Source organism: Periplaneta americana, chromosome 14 (genome assembly GCF_040183065.1).
Source record: "Periplaneta americana isolate PAMFEO1 chromosome 14, P.americana_PAMFEO1_priV1, whole genome shotgun sequence".
Taxonomy (NCBI): Eukaryota; Metazoa; Arthropoda; class Insecta; order Blattodea; family Blattidae; genus Periplaneta; species Periplaneta americana.
In genome coordinates, this window is record NC_091130.1 from 76,403,429 (window position 1) to 76,422,742 (window position 19,314).

At 35.7% G+C, this 19,314-nt stretch overlaps 1 protein-coding gene across 1 annotated transcript in view; it reads right to left on the reverse strand.

Moving 5' to 3' along the window:
- Positions 1-2,716: 2,716 nt before the first annotated feature.
- Positions 2,717-19,314, reverse strand: part of LOC138713468 (chymotrypsin-2-like) — a 29,327-nt gene continuing 12,729 nt past the window's right edge. Inside the window, exons 4-7 of the mRNA XM_069845593.1 lie at positions 16,049-16,190; positions 12,650-12,763; positions 9,151-9,297; positions 2,717-3,680 (exon numbers count right to left, since the gene is read on the reverse strand). Coding sequence (XP_069701694.1) covers positions 3,534-3,680; positions 9,151-9,297; positions 12,650-12,763; positions 16,049-16,190 — 550 coding nt within the window. The 3' untranslated portion in view covers positions 2,717-3,533. The remainder of the gene's footprint in view (positions 3,681-9,150; positions 9,298-12,649; positions 12,764-16,048; positions 16,191-19,314) is intronic.

A 19,314-nucleotide genomic window follows, 5' to 3' on the forward strand; every position in this document is an offset into this window, starting at 1 on the left:
GTAATAAGTTATATTATAAAATAATATAGGCCTAATACATTATAAAATTATGTATCAAATTCGTTTAATATTTGTAAACAATATAATATAGATAGGTATATGGTTTTACTTCTCATAGGAGTTTTGTTTTTTCCATTTTCAGCGCTATCAAATCATTACACATTTTAATATTGTTTCTGGGAATATTAAAGGTACTTTTTTATTAATTTGTCCTACAGAATAATATCTGTAATATTGACAATTAATATTTGAGGAGAAAAATTCGCTCTGGCGCCGGGGATCGAACCCGTGTCCTTGGTTCTACGTACCAAGCGCTCTGACCACTGAGCTACGTCGAATTCAATCCACAGCACCGGGGGTCAACTTCTCAACTCTCATTATAATCGATCTCTAGAGTCTAGACCAGCCGCGGCGAAAATGCGACTCACGAGCACATTGTGGCTCGCAGTGCATTTCCCTTGCTTCCTACCTACAACCCCCACCCTCTCACTCACTGGAGTCAAACTCCGTTCCATGTATATTTGTCTCTGACCTGCGAGTGGCGTATCGTCGCAATGTCTCTTTCGAAACCATGTACCTCTATAAAAACGAAAGTTTCAAGTAGGATGGGAGGATGCATTTTTTGCTGACAATATGATGAGAATATTAAATGTATGATTTGTTCACAAGTATTACTAGGAAAACGGATCATCATCATCATCATCATCATCATCATCATCATCATCATCATCATCGCTGTACGTCGATCCTTTTTCAGCAGATGTACGAATAATGCGGTTAAATTCACATATTTACAATGTGATGTTAAATGAAAGCTAGATGTAAGGACTTGACAAACGTTGAATTTTTCAAATCTTTGGCAAAAATAAATATTTGAAGCTTCGTTCTTTCGCTTGCTCTGTTGAAGCCATGTTCGCTACAACTTACGTTTGTGAAAAATTATTTTCAACAATGAAAATAGTAAAAACCAAATTTAGATCACGACTGACAGACAAATACCTTCGTGATCAACTACGACTGGCAGTAAGCGACATAATTCCCGATTTTGAAACTCTGCCGCAGAGACATTCTGAAGACAATTAATTTTAGGTTGTGATAATGTGTCCTATGTTTTTTTGTTCACTTCTTTCTTCGTTACACGTACTAAACATTAGTTTGTAGCCTTGTACTGTATATAATTTTATTTAAGTGCTTGACGTAAGGAAAATGAAAAACCGTTAATGTCAGACAGTTGCTTCAATTCCCCTTCAGTTGTTCGCCTCCCTCCATAGGTGCTATGCACGTTGCAGCTTACACAGTAGCTCGGCGCACGATAGCATTTTCGCCACCGCTGGTCTAGACATTACAGTTAATGACGGATTTATTATTTCGTCGGTTCAATTTATTTTATGTGAGTGCATAATGTACCTAGATGTATTAATTGTATGTGTTATATTTCCGCTGTGTCGACTGCTAGCTGGTGTAATGTCAGTGCCAACTCCAGGGAGTTTGAAGGTCATTGAAATCAGTCCTGCTACATCAAAAGTACCGACGCGAAGTGTCCATACTGTATAATTATCTATACGCTGGGTTAACGTTCTCAATTCTCCTGCAACTTCATCCCTCTTAGCTCCAAATATTTTCCTCACGCAGTTATGCGCATAAAATGACCTCTGGAACGTTGTCTTAGAGACGTGGAACTTACTGTACGACATCTTCCTTTCCTCCATTGTCACTGTATGTTATGAGGATGTTCAACTATTTATTTTTTCGGTATCCACTAGGGGGTGCTCCGCATGAAAACTACACAGACGACGCGATGTGCGGTAAATTATATCACTGTACCATAGCATGAAAATAATTAATTAATATACTAATACATAATTTTTCATATCTGTACGTATTGTGATTATTTCTCTATATTTAAGTATTTTTTTCCTCCCTTCTTGTTGCAATTAAACTTTTTGCATTTGTATTTGTAATTTAATTTATTTTTCTTATTTAATTCTTCTCTCTGCATCTATTGTCTCTGTATTTCTGATGGTGTGGTAGAGAAGGTCTGATGACCCTAACTCCACCATATTAAATAAATAAATAAATAAATAAGTTAATTAATGAGTGGTTGAATGAATGAGGGATTTAATGAATGAATTAATGGATTAATGAATTAATGACATTTTAAAGTAATTTTGAGACTTCATTTTTAAGATTAAAAGATTATACTCGAGCATCATATTATGAATTAAATGTAACGAAAATTGTAACTCTGACATCAGTTGCTTAGCAATGGCAAGGGATTTCGTCATACTATTAATACAGTCTAGTAGCCTATATACAGTCACGAAGCTATAATTGTGAGGGTATTAGGAACAATAGACTGTGCCGGTACTATTTCGCATTGTCTGTGATGAGGCGATAGTAGCGATCCTAGTGGTTAGCAACTATCTATGGATGCATATTCCCTACGTATTGAGCTTCATGACTGTATATACTAGACTGTGCTATTATGATATCCCTTGCTTAGCAACGATTCAGATTCTTACATTAATATGGCGCGATACTTACTTTCTTGCATCAAAAATATGTATTATGTTTCGTATCACAGATTCGTACTATTGGCTCTCCAAGAAATTAAATTTAGATAAAACACGGTAATTTCATTGTAAATATTAATACAGATATACATTAGATACTTTCAGTGAAGAAATAAAGGAAAAATAATCAATAATACAAGATATTTAAGTCTACTGCATTAATTTTATTTCACTTTTAATCAAATTCACAATCCTTATAGTTCTATACAAGAACCAACTCGTTCAAAGTCTAAATATTACAAACCAAACTGAGATCACAAATGTTTCACGCAATTGCAGGGTTCCTATAAATACCCTGCAGTTTTTTTATTTTGTCTTATAACAGTCGCACAAAACAGGTCACTATTGTAACTCAAATAGTTAGTGGCCAAATTAAAAATACAATATGTTTTTCAATTAAATGGTTGGGTCACTGGCTGAGAAGAAACTGCCTACTGAAGGATGCACTGGAAGGAATGGTGAACGGGAGAACAGTTCGGGGTAGAAGAATATATCAGATCATAGGCGATATTAAGATATATGAATCATATGAAGAAACGAAGAGGAAGAGAGAAAATAGGAAAAATTGGAGAAAGCTGGGTTTGCAGTGAAAGACTTGCCCTCGGGCAGAACACTAAATGAAATAAATGAACTTATTTTCATTCATGCCGCATGAGAGAGAGTGGAGATAGGAGAACAGAGAGGGGATAATAGAGAAGATAGGATGAGAATGGTGATAGGTAGAAGGAGAAAGAGGGGGGAAAGAGACCGAGAAAGAGATGAAGGATACAAATTTGCACATACTAGGCCTATATTTTAAATTTGAAATTAATAGGTAATGGTTAAGAAAACCAAGTCAGAAATGTACTAGATTGTATAACAAACTTCCTAGTAGAGTAAGATTGTATGAACACTGTTAGCTCTAGTACGGAATTAGCAGAGTGATCACACTGTGTCTTCTTTATGTTATTCTTGAAAATGTTAGTGCACATCGGCATGTTGTACCAGCCAGTCGATATAATATGCGACCTCGGTGCAGACCCCTGGATCCTTGGCGCAAGGCTTCCCTCCCCAAGACACGATGCCGACCTGGTGTCCGTTGGCAATCAGAGGACCGCCGGAGTCGCCCTGGAAAACAATGGAGACAGCCTTGTACAGACCGATTATTTAGTCCTAACAGCTCAGCGACGCGAAAGAGGGGAAGTAATAGGAGTAGTGGGGAGAACTCCGGAGTAGAGATAAGGGCGAGCTGTCGGTAAAGGAGGGCAGTACAGCTTAGCCTAATTGTACTAGAAACATACCGCTCTACCGCACGCATGACATTCGATCGCTTCGCAGGTAAGCGAGTGACTAATCCAAACACCCCTTGGCGTAATTAAATGCACTCGCCTGACCCAGGCTCACATCTCCGGCGACTGTCAGGACTACTGTAGGCAGCTGTGTAAATATAGGAGAGACCAAACTGGAATTACTTTTGGAGAAATACGCTTTCTCGGGAGACGCCAGTTTCTCGTATAATTTTTAATTATTTTTTATTTTCTTAAACACAATTGCCAGTATTATGATTACTAGGTTTTCAGAATACCAAATACGGGAGAGGACGAGGGAGAACCTTCAGGTGTGATCTTTAGAGCAAGAAAAATGAAGATTGTTTGTGGGAATCCCTACGTACACCACGCTATGTTATTGTTCGTATCTAAAAACACATACTGAATTACAAATTATTAGCTTATTTCATTGTAATTTTATCATTTTAATTGAGATTAGAAATACAATTGAAATGTTTTTCAGTTACTAGATTATGAAACAAAATTGCTGATTTCTAGTATAGGCCTACATCCTTTTTAAGTTGAATTATCACATAACTTTACAGTCCAAAGCACATTATGTTTATTGATATTTTATTTCTTTTTTAGCATTAGCTAGCAAGGTTCAATCTATGTTAATTTCATCAAAAGTTCATGACAAGTAACTTGGGCCTAAGCTTTCATGAGATCTGTTGAACAGAGGCGGCGCTACATAAAGGCGAAATAGGCTGCCGCCTAGGGCCTCGCGCCTGAAAAGGCCGGACGACTACGAGTATTTAAATTTTGACTTTTATTCAGATACCTATGTTTCCTTTCATTTACTTGTTATTTACCTTAAAGGAATATAATAATTGACATCAGAGTCTAGCTTTCGAAATGCAGTCAACAATGCATTCATTCATTCATTCTCATTCGATCGGCTTTCTTGGAACTCGTATTTTCGTTCCTCCCGCTCCACGCGCACGTTCGATCAACAATGAGGAAATATTATAAACAGGGAAAGGATTTATATGTAAATACATATTTACTTATAAAGCTAATATAATTTATATTTTGCATTATCTTTATGTTTCACAATGTGTAGGGTTGAAAAATCCTACTTTTATTTTCCATATTTTTCCATATTTTAGAGTTTAGTACATATTTTCGTTAATTTCCATATATTTTCCATATTTCATATAAAACAGTCCATATTATATTAGGTTTAACAATAAAACAAAACAAAATTCCATTAACTTTTAAAAATACATTTCAACAATAGAGATTTAAACACATGTTCAGTAATCCCTTTAACATCAGAGTTATTTGAAAATTAGCAGTCCTATCAACAATGGGAAAGTAAGTTACAAAACTGTATTAATTTAATTTAAAATTTTTAACAGACTTCAGTTGTGCAGCTCAACAGTTAAATGCCAGTCAGAGTACACATAGGTTCAGTTTTGTAAATCATACTATAAAGACGGTAAATATGCCAAAAGTACGTCATTCAGTCAATTTAAAATCAAAACTAACAAGTTACATTTCAGAATTTAAAGAAGATGGTTTATCAACTGACAATAAAATATTATTTTGTAATTTGTGTCAGTGTGCAGTATCATCTACACAAAAGTTCCTGGTGCAACAACACATTACAACTAGTAAACATCAGGCCAACAAACAACTAAATTCCAAGCAGAGACAATTGTTTTTAACACAACCAACAACATCGAATGTAAGATCTGAGTTTAACATCGACCTGTGCCGTTCTCTCATCTCTGCTGATATTCCTCTCTACAAACTAAAGAATAAGGTCTTCAGGGAATTCCTTGAAAAATATACTCAACATACAATCCCGGATGAGTCAACACTTAGGAAGACGTATGCTCCATCCATCTACGATGAGACAATACAGAAGATAAGAGATGAAATTAAAGATAGTTCAATTTGGGTTTCCATTGATGAGACTCCCGACAAAGAAGGTAGACTTGTTGGTAATGTAGTTATCGGTTTGTTAAGTGAACAATATTCTGAACGAATTCTTTTACATTGTGATGTTCTAGAAAAGTGCAATAACAAAACTATAGTTAAACTGTTCAACGAAGCTATGGGTATCCTGTGGCCAAAGGGTATTATGTACGATAATGTGTTATTCTTTATTAGCGATGCTGCCCCTTATATGGTCAAAGCTGGACAAGCATTATCTGTTGTATATCCTAAATTGACTCATTTTACTTGTGTGGCGCATGCATTTCATCGTGTGGCAGAAGTGGTCAGAGACAATTTCCCTAAAGTAGATTTGTTGATTTCATCAGTGAAAAAAGTATTTCTCAAAGCTCCCAGTAGAGTTAACGTGTTGAAAGAAATGTACCCTGAAATTCCATTGCCACCAAAGCCAATTTTAACTAGATGGGGTACATGGCTAGAAGCAGTTGAATATTATGCCGAACATATAGACTCTATTAACAATGTTCTCCTTGCATTGGACTCTGAAGATGCAGTCTCAATTGATACTGCGAAAACAGTTACCTGTGACATAAGTGTGAAGAATGACTTAGCTCACATTCAGCATACATTTTCATGCATCATAAAAACGCTCAAAAGTCTCCAAAATAGGCACCTTTCACTATCTGAAAGTTTTGAAATTATAAATAGTACTGTGGAACAACTGAATCGTGGTAGAGGTAAAGTTGCAGATGCAGTAAGAGCTAAGGTGGACACTGTACTTTCAAAAAACCCTGGATATGAAGAACTACAAAAGGTTGTTGCTGTGATGAGTGGTGAATCAACAGTGAAGATTAACTTGGACTTATCCCCAGCAGACATTGTGAAATTGAATTATGTACCAGTTACTTCTTGTGACGTCGAACGCTCTTTTAGTCAGTATAAATCTATCCTCAGAGACAATAGAAGAATATTCACTTTTCAGCACTTGAAAGAAATGTTTGTAACCTATTGTTATGGTAACAGACAATAAAAATTGTGTTTTGTTGAAACTACATTGGAAGATAAGGTACGTCCATTATATTTTTTGTTTAGTTTGATTAAAATGTACCAATATTTAACGTACATAGTCATTTTTTTATAATTTTAAGTCCATATTTAATTCCATATTTTGATAAAAATCCATATTTAATTCCATATTTTGGTAAAAATAACTACATATATATTTACATATTTCATATATTTTTAGTCCATATAAATCCGTTCCCTGATTATAAATAATGATAAAACTGAAATAATTATCACAAATTGTTAAATTTTGTAAGAAATGCGGAAAATCGTTCAGTTATAATGGAAGCACAAGTAGTTTTTAATATCATCTTAAATATGTTCATCCAATTCAAGGTTGATCTACATTTACTAACGCTGCTGCATCCAGTTCATCTCAATCAAAGTTGGGGCACCTAACAGTCAAGTCTTTATCCTCTGTTAAAGAAACTGAAATAACGATTAAACTTGTGAAGTACTGTCAACGTAATGACACTTCACTAACACAGTCAGAAGAATAAAATGCAATCTAATGTCAGCACAATCACTCCTACAGATTGATTGGACTACACCGCCGAGCATGCGGGAGACAGTTTGCCGCGTGTTGCATAACCTTCGTGCCGGTCATACGTCTCCCGGTCGACCTACATTATGCAAGCTAACGCTCTGTATTTATAGTATTGCTTCTGTGTATCCTTACATTAGAGAAAAATTTATAGGTTTGCAAGACAAAGGAAACGAAACTCTTATGTCCTCAAAATGGAACAAAATCCAAATAAAATGAACAGGAAAATAACGAACAATTTATTCACCTCCATGGATATTTTATTATATAAATTATTATCGGTTGATTCTACATAAATAGCAATAGACTATGTATTACATAAAATCCGATCTCTAATAATAATAGATTAGTTTAAATGTACGGTATAATAAACGTATATTGTTGCTGCAAACGAAACTTTAATGCACTTTTTACTGTTCTTTTACATTATTTCAGTTAATCCGGACGACTTATCCTCCCTATTAGTCCAGATTAATGATGTCTCACTGTATTTGTATACCACCAAGCTCCAATGTACTGTTGTGTTCGGATAGCTTGGCCCATGTTATGCGCGAACGTTTGAGTAGGGATGATGTGGAGTGAGTTTCTCAGCATATTCAGACGGATAGGAGGGGGAAGGAACTGCCCATGTGCTAACGTAAATTATAATTATGTTGGAAAACATTGATTACATACCTGCACTCCATGGGCGAGCACAGTTTTTCCACTCATTGCTATCCACACACTCATACTCAATACAATACAGTCTTCTCTTTTCACTCTACTACTCACAATAAAACAAACTACAATATCTTCATTGGTTCCATTGCGGCACTAATGTTTTTTTTCAATAGTTAATATACTACACACTTTCATAAGGAAAAGAAGTGAACTCTACAGGAGCCACACAGCGACCAACCCATGCACCCCTTTTTTCCTTGTCAGCAACAAATGGACTTGTCTGGTTCACTGCGCATAATGTTATGACCGACAAAGTTACCTAAACTCAACTGTAGTTTGCTTTCAGCATTTATGACTTTCTGTTTTTGATGAAAATGATAATATATTTCACTTACATCTGAGAATTCAACTACTATTTCATCTGTGCTGTTGTCAGTCCTAAGGTTCCTTGCATTTATTTATACCGGTACCGATATAATTTATTTTACAAATAAATTTTTAATTGGTTATTTTACGATGCTTTATCAACTGGTATCTGAGTAAGTTGAAGGTGATAGTGCTAGTGAAATGAGTGCAAGATCCAGCGCCTAAGGTTACCCAGCATTTGCTCTTAATGGATTGAAGGAAAACTCCGTAGAAAAACCTCAAGCAGGCGAGTTTTTCCAATCAGGATTTGAACCCGGGACCACTCGTTTCATGTTAACCGTTACTCCATAGCGGTGGACTACAAATACTTAAGAGTGCTATGCATAGACATTTCGCTAGCCCGCGCTACGAAGGTGCTAAATTAGCCCAGGCTATCGACTGATTACTTGTACAGGATTCATATCATATCGTTAACACTGGTTCAAGAACACGAAAAACGTTACTTCGCTGATCATCCACCGGAAGCCCGCACTAAGAATGTCTATGAATATGTCCCTTACTGATTAATCACTGAATTAATTAATTATCCATGCTAAAATACTGTAATGTACGGACAAAATGTCGAAGAAAACAAGTGTATCTTTCTCGTGTGTACTTGAGTGACTTATTTGAACGCCCAACTGCACTCGAGGAAATCGAATAGACTTTACAAACAGCATTCTTGTATACTTACATTGCACTGGCCCTTGCCTCCCTCGGGCACGCCGGCGCAGATGTTGCTGTCGTAGGGCGACATGTAATAGTAGATATCTTGACACTCCTGGTCGCTGTAGATGGTGATGTTCACTTGCTGCAGGTGATCTTCCATAGGTCCGTTTTCCTAAGTTCACAAACCAACTTGAAATTAAATTCCTCATATATCAGCAAATACATCAAAGTAAATACACAAGAACGGATAGAAACGCATTTTCTGCTGACAGGAATATTGAGATAGAGGGATATAAAACAGTACCAGGAATAGAATACTGAAGGCAATCTGACAAATATCTTCCACATCTCGCGGCGTCACAGTCTTTTCTATATTTCTGTACTGCAGCAGAGTGAGTACAGCAGGCAATTGTTTGAAGAAATAATGAAACATATCAACATCATACATAGGTCGAGAAAGCAAAATATTATACATAATATTTTGAGTCAAATTTTGAAGTAAAATGTTTCTGTTTTTTTAGTTGCTTAATTAACGACATTGTATCAACTACTAGGTTATTTAACGTCGATGAGATTGGTGATAGCGAGATGGTATTTTCCGAGACGAGGCCGATGATTCGTCATAGATTATCTGGCATTCACCTTACATTGGGGAAAAGCTCGGAAAAACCCAACCAGGTAGTCAGCCCAAGCGGGGATCGAACTCGCGCCCGAGCGCAACTTCAGACCGGCAGACAAGCGCCTTAACAAACTGAGCCACGCCGGTGGCTTCTCTTGATTGTTTTATCCCCCATGCAAAGAATAATATTTCATATAAATATTTCGTAACACAGCTTCCCTGAAATAATACTTCTTCTTTGGATTATGTATACACATTACAAATTTCCACGTAGTATGTATCTCCATTTACCGACAGGCTTGTATGATTACCAGTAAATCTTTAAGTTTTGCACTGAAATTTGTGTGACTGGAAGATTTCTATTCTGCCATGTTAAAAACAGCTCACTAAACTACACAAATCCGTTGCAAACGTTAGCACTTAATGAAACTGCTACTCTACTGTGCATATTGCTGTAATGTAGTTACGAAAGTTCATTACAGTGAAAAATACGAACGGCGAGTATGATCAGTTGATGTCGAACTCTTTTTATGATGAACAGTTGTGGGCGACTTACCAGGGAGGAATGGTATGTTTATGCCTCACCTCACGATGAATACATTCCATGCACCACCGAAGAAAGTATTGAATTGAATTAAATTGACTACGACCCAGCACTGCGAACTTTCAAATCTATTGCGTTAATCCTGAAGCTAGCCACATTCCCAAACCCATAGGAGCTGACTACACTAACGTTTGGTGCGTACTGAGGTTTCTAGCAGACAACCTCCCTCGTTCCTAGGCCATCCCCCTCCATGCGTCGCGCAGTTGTCCTTTTTCGCTATCTGTCCCCGCAAAATACAAAAATCGAATATCACATATTTTGATATTTTATGGAGATTTAATTGTTATACTTTCCAAGGATCCGAGATTTGTTATAGTTACGCTTATTTGTGCAGCCCTTGTGTTGCGAAAGAAGTCAGAAGTATAGTGTTTCTCATCTCATCCCCGGCTGGAAGCCGAGCTCATCATTTATGCTCTTTATATTTTTAATAGGTTATTTTACGACGCTGTATCAACATCTCAGGTTATCTAGCGTCTGAATGAAATGAAGGTGATAATGCCGGTGAAATGAGTCCGGGGGCCAGTACCGAAAGTTATTCAGGATTTGCTCTATTGGGTTGAGGGAAAACGCTGGAAAAAACAAACCTCAACCAGGTAACTTGCCTCGACCGGGATTTGACCCTGGGCCGCCTGGTTTTGCGGCCAGATGCGCTAACAGTTCGTTACTCCACAGATGTTGACTTCATTTGTACAAACACAATCGCAAAACTGAAACTAAGTTATTGTTTATTATCCTAGCCTCCTAGGACGACTCTGTCAGTAAATTTATAGGGTGAATGGCAGTCAAGTACCGGCCACTATTAAAAAAGAAAATAAAAAGGAATCTTGATTTCCGGTCGGCATCACTTTACAAAACGAAATTTGATTCATTGCAGTGTATGAAAGAACTTGTGGAAAATTTAGCTACGTAGCGTATGAGACGAAAAATACTGAGATTTTTTTTTTTGCTTATATATAATTAGCCTAAGTTTGCACAACCTTAAACAACAGCTCTTTTGAGTATTTTCCGCAAGGAACTCGAAACGATTACGACAGTCACATAAGGGTAGACCTACTGAACCCGTGTTTCGACAGTTGCGCTGAAATTAAGCATATATGTATATATTAAGGAAAGCTCATTGAAATAATTTATCTACTGCTGGAATGTTGAAATTATAGTCTCCTTTTTATGCCAGAGCGTAAAAATAAGAACAAATTCAAGAATACTTCGAGCTTGCAGAAGAAGCTCTTAAATTTTTGATAGCATTTGCAACTTCATATTTAATAACTTAGCCTATATGCAAAATACGTCTCGCTCCACAGTTACTTAGGCAAATGCCGGGTTGGAAGTTTCATTGCTACGGTCCATTTTCCCTTCCCCTCCCGTGTAGAAAAAAAAATTAGATTTTCATATCATATTATCATTCATCTTTCTCATCTCATTCAATAGACATTCAGGTCAAGATGAATGACTTCATCCGCTTATGAGAGGAGACGTCCTCTCTACAACCGTTCCTGAATTCCCAGCCTCCCGCAATATCTCTGCCAGGATTCATTCCTGTAAGAGCACTTCCAAGGGCGCTTCGACGCCTTGGAAGGGCCGATGAAATGGATCTTGTGCTGCTTGGTCACTTTGACGGTATGAACTTAGGGCGGGGGAGGGTAGGAGGCCCCCATTGGGTGAGCGGATGAGGATTCGCATGCGGCCGATAGGCTGGTAAACTCTAATCCTCATTCATCCCATACAATTCGGAGTACACAATAGGCCTCAGTATGGCCGACGTGTAAAAGGTCGTTCTAACCCGCCAGTAGCCACCGCAACCTAACGTAACTTAACCTAACCTAACATGAGAAGCAATGTCTGAAAAACAGACATATTTATCATCGTCATTATTATTTTTTTGATTTAGAATTACTTAAACCTTTTTACTGATGTGTTGAACGTTGTTTATCTTTATGTTTTCAAATACAACATATGTGTATGTTAATAAGGCGTTTTTGTTTTATTTTGTAAATTATCTCACGACGCCTCTTATCTCTTTACACGACTCCTAGGGATGAAGCGACTCACACTTTGAGGACCACTGAAATAGATTATGATTATTGTGACCATTATAACGATGAAATTGATCATTGTTTCCGTTATGATGATGATGACCTGGCTGGGCGGAAGAAATTGCCTTCTGGCCTTAGCTCTGCCAAATTAAATAGACATATTATTATTATTATTATTAATATTATTATTATTATTATTATTATTATTATTATTATTATTATTATTATTATTGATAATGTTTCTTCAGCCTGTGTACTGTGTACTTACATAGATACGGCCAAACCCAAGAACGGTCGCTGGCGTGCCTCCAGGCGTCGGTTCCATTTGGGCGGGAAGCTTGACTGGCTGCACGTTTTCGTTGAATGAAATTGCGGACTTGAGCTGGAAACAGAACACCAAGATGTTGTGATGGCGTTGCTTTCGATCTAATATACTTGTGATTTGAGCTTTCCAATATTGTTACAAGATATTTTGTTTGAACCTGTGTAACGACTTAGATAAACTCCATAATTAATTTATAATAATATAAATACAAACCACATGAATAAAACTAGCAGATATCTGAAGAGATAAGAAAAAGATTAAGAGCATTGTACAGTAGTTCTTGTATCTTCTAGTAGTCGAAAAATTTGTATAGTTCTGGAAATATTTTCTATCAGAACATGTCTTTAAGAATGTTAATAATTAAAAAAAAATAATATATACTGTAATAAATTAGAGCAGAAACAAATTTTATATAACAGTTTTAAAATTAATATCTGTGACATGAAAACACCTGGCTAGTAACACATAACAAACAAAGAAATTCGATTTTATTTACAGGTCTACAGCCGTGTGACATTGCGTGATAAGTAGATGCGGGTTTGGGATTTGTTTACGGCGGTAATAGGTTGATGCACAACGGAGCTTAGACATGTGACGTTACTCTCGTAGGTACATTATGTTAAGAACGCAAAATGACCTGTCAGCCGTCCCGTTGTGCGCTGTAGGAACCGAACCTAAGCCAGCAGAGTACTGTGCGCAGTCATAGTGAACAGTTGTCTGACGTTAGTGTCGGGGTTGTTTGTCACAGTGTTTACGTGTACAGTAGAGCGTCTCGTTTAGGCACAGTGAAAACGTAAACAAAGTGCAGGTAACGTGTGGGGGAGGTCGAGCCGCACGATAAACACGAGCGATGCACAAGGTTTTAGTTACAATTACTTATATTAAAACATTAATTGATATTATATTTTACAAAAACACACAAAATAAAAGAACACAAATTGCATAACATTTTCACATAAACATTTTAACAAACAAGGAATTGTAATGTTGAAATAATTCAATATAACGAATCAAATTATGCTACTTATTCTATATGATGTTTTCAAGCAGCATTTTTACGGTCATGAATTTCATTCTCTGTATGACTAACATAATATCACCGTCTTCTGTACTGTACCTGAATAAATTGAACTTTGAGAAAGGCTAATTATTATTAAGTTTAGGAAATAGTGTTCTCACTTCAGACCAACATACTATAGTTTTGTTAATTCGGCCGTAGAAGACGGTGATATTATGTTGAAAGCAACATCATATAATTAGCAAAATTTGATTTGTTATATTGAATTATTTCAACGTTACACTTGCTTGTTTGTTAAAATGTGTGTATGATAAAGTTATGCATTTACATACCTTATTGGCCTACCTTGTGTGTTTTTGGAAAATATAATTTAAATTAATGCTCCGCCATAAATGCTGATATTACGAGTAAAACCTTGTGCGTCCCTCGTGTTTATCGTACGGCTCGTCCTCCCCCCCCCACCTCAAGTTACCTGCAATTTGCTTACATTTTTACTGTGCCATTGATTATTCAGTGAGGTTGGCGAGACCACATATAAGAATATATATCAATGTTAACAGTAACTCATAAACTGTTGCTGAAAATGGCCATGAGGTCATTTAAATATGCGCTCCTGCATTCATGGCTTGAATGTCTTAAATGCAGGTGGATCATTCCATGCAAAAAAGTATGTTTTTTAACCATGATGTCTCAAAAGTTAAAAATATTGTAGTAGGTTATTTTGTATGTTTTAAATCTGAATTTCAAGGAATACTATATTTATATCTTTCATAGTTTGGTAACAATCAGTATTTAAAATATTGGTTTAACAAAGAATACGGTTTCATTCATTGAAGTTTTCTTACTATGTAAAGAAAGATGGAAAAACGATTTCAATGCAATTCGAAAAGGGAGAGCCTTGTTTATGAAATGAAAAGAATATATATAAATATATATATATATATAAATTTTCAAATAGTTAGTCACCGTAAAATAAATTTAAAAATATAGAACACAAAATGCAATTCATTTTTACAGACGAAAAAAAACATGTGTTTAATTCTTTAGGGTTTATTGATTCCACTGTGAAAATTTCAGAATAGTGACTTAAATATAATGTCAGTTTTTAATAAAAATAACTCACCGGAACAAAGGAGCTCAGCAGATAGGCTCTCCCGTCGTAGAGAATGTTGCGGGATCAAGGTCAGGGAGACGGACGTTTGAGATTATTCATCGTTATGAAGTCTCGCGAACTCTGCAACCGTTACACGTAGCAAACGATTTTCAACCGTCGGAACAAAAATTGATAATTTTATTAATTTAATTATTCAGAGGATTTTTTATGATAAAGTCATAAATAAAACTTGGCGGATGGATTAGGAATAAGATTTTCTTTAATACGAATGAAATTGGCATGAATTAAATTTGTTGAATTCGAATATAAAACTATTTCTTTTTTTTTTTCAATGTGGTGTTTTTATGAGCATGCCTTAATATTATTCGGATTAGTCTTTAAGGTATTAAAATATGGTTATTCAGGTTTACAATGGCGTCTGTTTAGTTTCGATGACGCTTCACTCAGGGTGTCTAGAATATTTTAAATGATAGGTAACATGTACTACCACCCATTTTTCAGTCATCCGTATGACTAAAATATTAATGATATGGCGGTCATAGTTGGCAGTTTAGTTTATATTCATAATAACATTATTATATTAAAAGCCCAAAAAAATTCATGAAATCGCTGGCATATTCTTAAAATTTTGTTTGGAATGACCAAGGTAGTAGGCTATTGGTAGTACAATACAATGAGAGGAATTCGGCCGGCACCGTGGATCGTGTCCCGGTATAGCTCAGATGGAAAGAGCGCTCAGCGCTCACAGCTGAGAGGTCCCGGGTTCGATTCCCGGTGCCGGAATGAACTTTTCTCAAATTAATAGATATTTACAGTATGGATACTTAGAGTCATTGATTATTCAATGAGAACTCATATAAGAATATGTATGTATGTATGTATGTATGTATGTATGTATGTATGTATGTATGTATATATGTATGTGTATATATATATATATATATATATATATATATATATATATATATATATACTCTCTTATTAATATTGTAAGCCAGTGTAGTTTTCTTGTTCTCCTGAACAATTTAATTACATGAACTTGGGATGTTTGTCAGTTCAGGTCTTCAATTACAAGCCTCGTGCTAAAGTAACATGCCCGAGTGGGATGAACTATTAACGTTCTTAAGAGTGGATACTTTGAAGTCGAAATAACAAACTTACGACTTAGTGATAATGATGAAGAAGCTTATTACTCCAACAGAAGAAATACCTTGACAACTGCGATATCATTGAGGACGTTATTGGCTTCATCGTAGCCTTCGTGTACAGTTATAGTGTCCACATCGTAACTTTGTCCGCCTTCTTGAATGTTCACACTCCCAACCAGAGCCGACAGGTATGAGGGTGAATCACTGTTAGAATTAAAAAGCGAACAATTGTAATGCCAATAAATATTAATAATAGTAATTTATGTAACTAGTTCTAATCTTGGTAATTATAGCGCGAGTGAATATTTAGCGCTCAAGGTTTCGAAAACGTGCTAATTTTCACGAGGGTTTATAATGATTAGGGCTAAGAATTGTATGCTGTTACATGCTGACTTCAGGTACCAGTACGTAATTGCGTTGGGCTGGGGGATTTCAGTGTGTTTCGTTCAGCAGTGAACTTCAGTTGATCGGTTACATTACGACCGAATACTGCTATTCGTAACAGGCAACATTCAACGTCTTGTAAAGAAGAATAATAGCAAGATGCCGAGGACGAAATTTGTGACTTAATTTCAAATGGGGAAATTTGTAATAATGATATTGATTTTGAGATAAATAATGCTTTTGTAAAATATTTAAAATATGCCCCCATTGTTTCTGCAGAAGTGGAACGAAGTTTCTCTAGATATAAGGCTGTGTTTTCTAGCAACAGGCAATCATTCTCCTTTGAAAATGTGAAAATGTCGTTTGCTATTCACTGCAACAATATATGAAATGAAAAATTATGTAAAACAAAAACGTAATACACTATCATATTAACATAGTGAAATAATTAGGCTGATATTTGTCAATATTATATAAGGTGTATTTTCTAAACAGAAAATAGCATGTAGTCATTGGTGTTGTGACGAAACTGAATAGTTGGAACACGAAATAGAAAAAAATGTAGTAAACAAGACGAAAAAAATAATCTGCTGGATAAACATTATGGATATTTAGCTCTATGTAAAATTTGTGACTTAATTTCAATTTGTTAATAATGATACAGATTATGAGATATATATAATGCTTGTATGAAATATTTCAAATATGTCCTTATTGTTTCTGCAGAAGTGGAACGAAGTTTTTCTACATGTAAGGCTGTGTTTTCTAGCAACAGGTAATCATTCTCCTTTGAAAATTTGAAAATGCGGTTTGTTATTCGCTGCAACAATCTATGAAATGAAAAATTATGTAAAGCAAAAACGTAATGCACCATCATTTTAACATAGTGAAATAAAAAGGCTGATACTTGTCAATGTTATGTTAGGTGTATTTTCTATAGGCAGAAAATAAAATGTCTTTAAAATAATGTAATTTTTCTTTAACAAAGAAAATTATGTCTTTAAATTTTTCTTTAGCAGAAAGTTGTGTTTCGAAGACAGAGGAGTAGCTTTCAACCACCCAGATGCTGAGGACTATCTTACCGTGATGATAAGCATGAGTTCAAACGAACGAAAGGCAATGCGTTAACTCACCCCAACTCTGAGACGTACTCAAAGTCAGAGGCGCACGAAGCACACTGGCAGTATAACGGCATATATTTCTCAGGCCTATAATGAAGTTTATACACGTGTTGCACGCAAAGTTTTATGCAATTATTGCATTAACATGTGTAAAAAAGGTATTATAAATTTTCAAAATGTAATGTTATGACGTATTAGACATGAATACTGGATTTGACGTAATATATTGTATAATTATAAATAGACCTATATATAATTTTAAAAAATCGTAACGAGAATGGTAATCTAGCTCTTGATTTAGAATCATACCACATTCAAAACTCGATCTCTTTTCTCGGTCTTTAATTTGTTATCCATTATTTAATTTATTCGTAATTTGATAGAATTTTGTATGGAATATTATATGAGACGGGCAGTAACAAAACAAGACTCCCAATGGCAGACTCCACTTTTCGTTGGATTTTTCCTCATATGTCACAAAATCGCCATAAGTCAGGGAAAGGTCTCCACAGATGTGATGCCAGCTTACATGCTTTTGGTATTGTATTAAGTATTTAAAAAATTAGAATAGGTAGGTACGTTGGCATATGGTTGTGAAACTTGGATTCTCACTTTGAGAGGGGAACAGAGGTTAAAGGATATTCAAGAATAAGTTGCTTAGGAAAATATTTGGAGTTAAGAGGGATGAAGTTACATGAGAATGGAGAAAGTTCCACAACGCAGAACTGCACACATTGTATTCTTCGCCTAACATAATTAGGAACATTAAATCCAGACGTTTTAGATAGGCAGAGCATGTAGCACGTATGGGTGAACCCAGAAATGTGTATAGTGTGTTAGTTGGGAGACCTGAAAGAAAAATACCTTTGGGGAAGTCGAGACGCGGGTGGAAGGATAATATCAAAATGGATTTGAGGGAGATGGGATATGGTGATAGGGACTGGATTAATCTTGCTCGGGATAGGGACCGATGGCAGGCTTATGTATGGGTGGCAATGAACTTCTGGCTTCTCTAAAAGCCATTTGTAAGTAAGTACATTTAAAAACGTTGATAATATTATATATGTACAGTTGTCAAAAAAAAAAAAAAAAAAAAAAAAAAAAGTGGCCGCACTCGTGAACAGCGAATATTTTCAAAGTCCACTTCGGGTCGCGGCGATGTTACACGATGCATGTGCTTGTACAAGGAGTTCCGAAACTATGAAAGTGTTCTTTATCTGCGCCTCGTAGACCAGCGGTAGAGTGCTTGTTTAATGATTCAAAGGTCGTGGGTTCGGGCCTTCTTCAAGTTTTCATTTTATTTTTGAATCGTTCTTCAGCGATGTAAATGATATTCAAATTATCATTTATATCCAGTTATCGTTCTTTATGGATATCACGTTATTTATATTTTGTTATCGTTCTTTAGAGATATGAATAAAATTCAACTCATCATTTGTATTCTGTTATCTTTTAATAACGATATGAATAATAATTATTATTGTATCTCCAATGGGCGTTAGCCCTATTTTACATATGTATGTTAGGGCTATAGTTTTATACACAAAAAAGATGAGCATAAAGAGAAATGGAAAAGAAAATAAAATTAGCTTACGCGATGTAAACAAAACATAAACAATCCGTAAATTAGGCATTGCTATTGCAAAACAAATATCAGGTATCAATTTGAAACATACAAAAACATTAACAACACACATACGTAACACTTCTATAACACAAATATGCATCTTTCCGTACCATACAACATAAATTAATACACAATAGTCACACAAACACAATCAAACTATAATTACTACATAGCGACGACATCAAGCATCCCATAA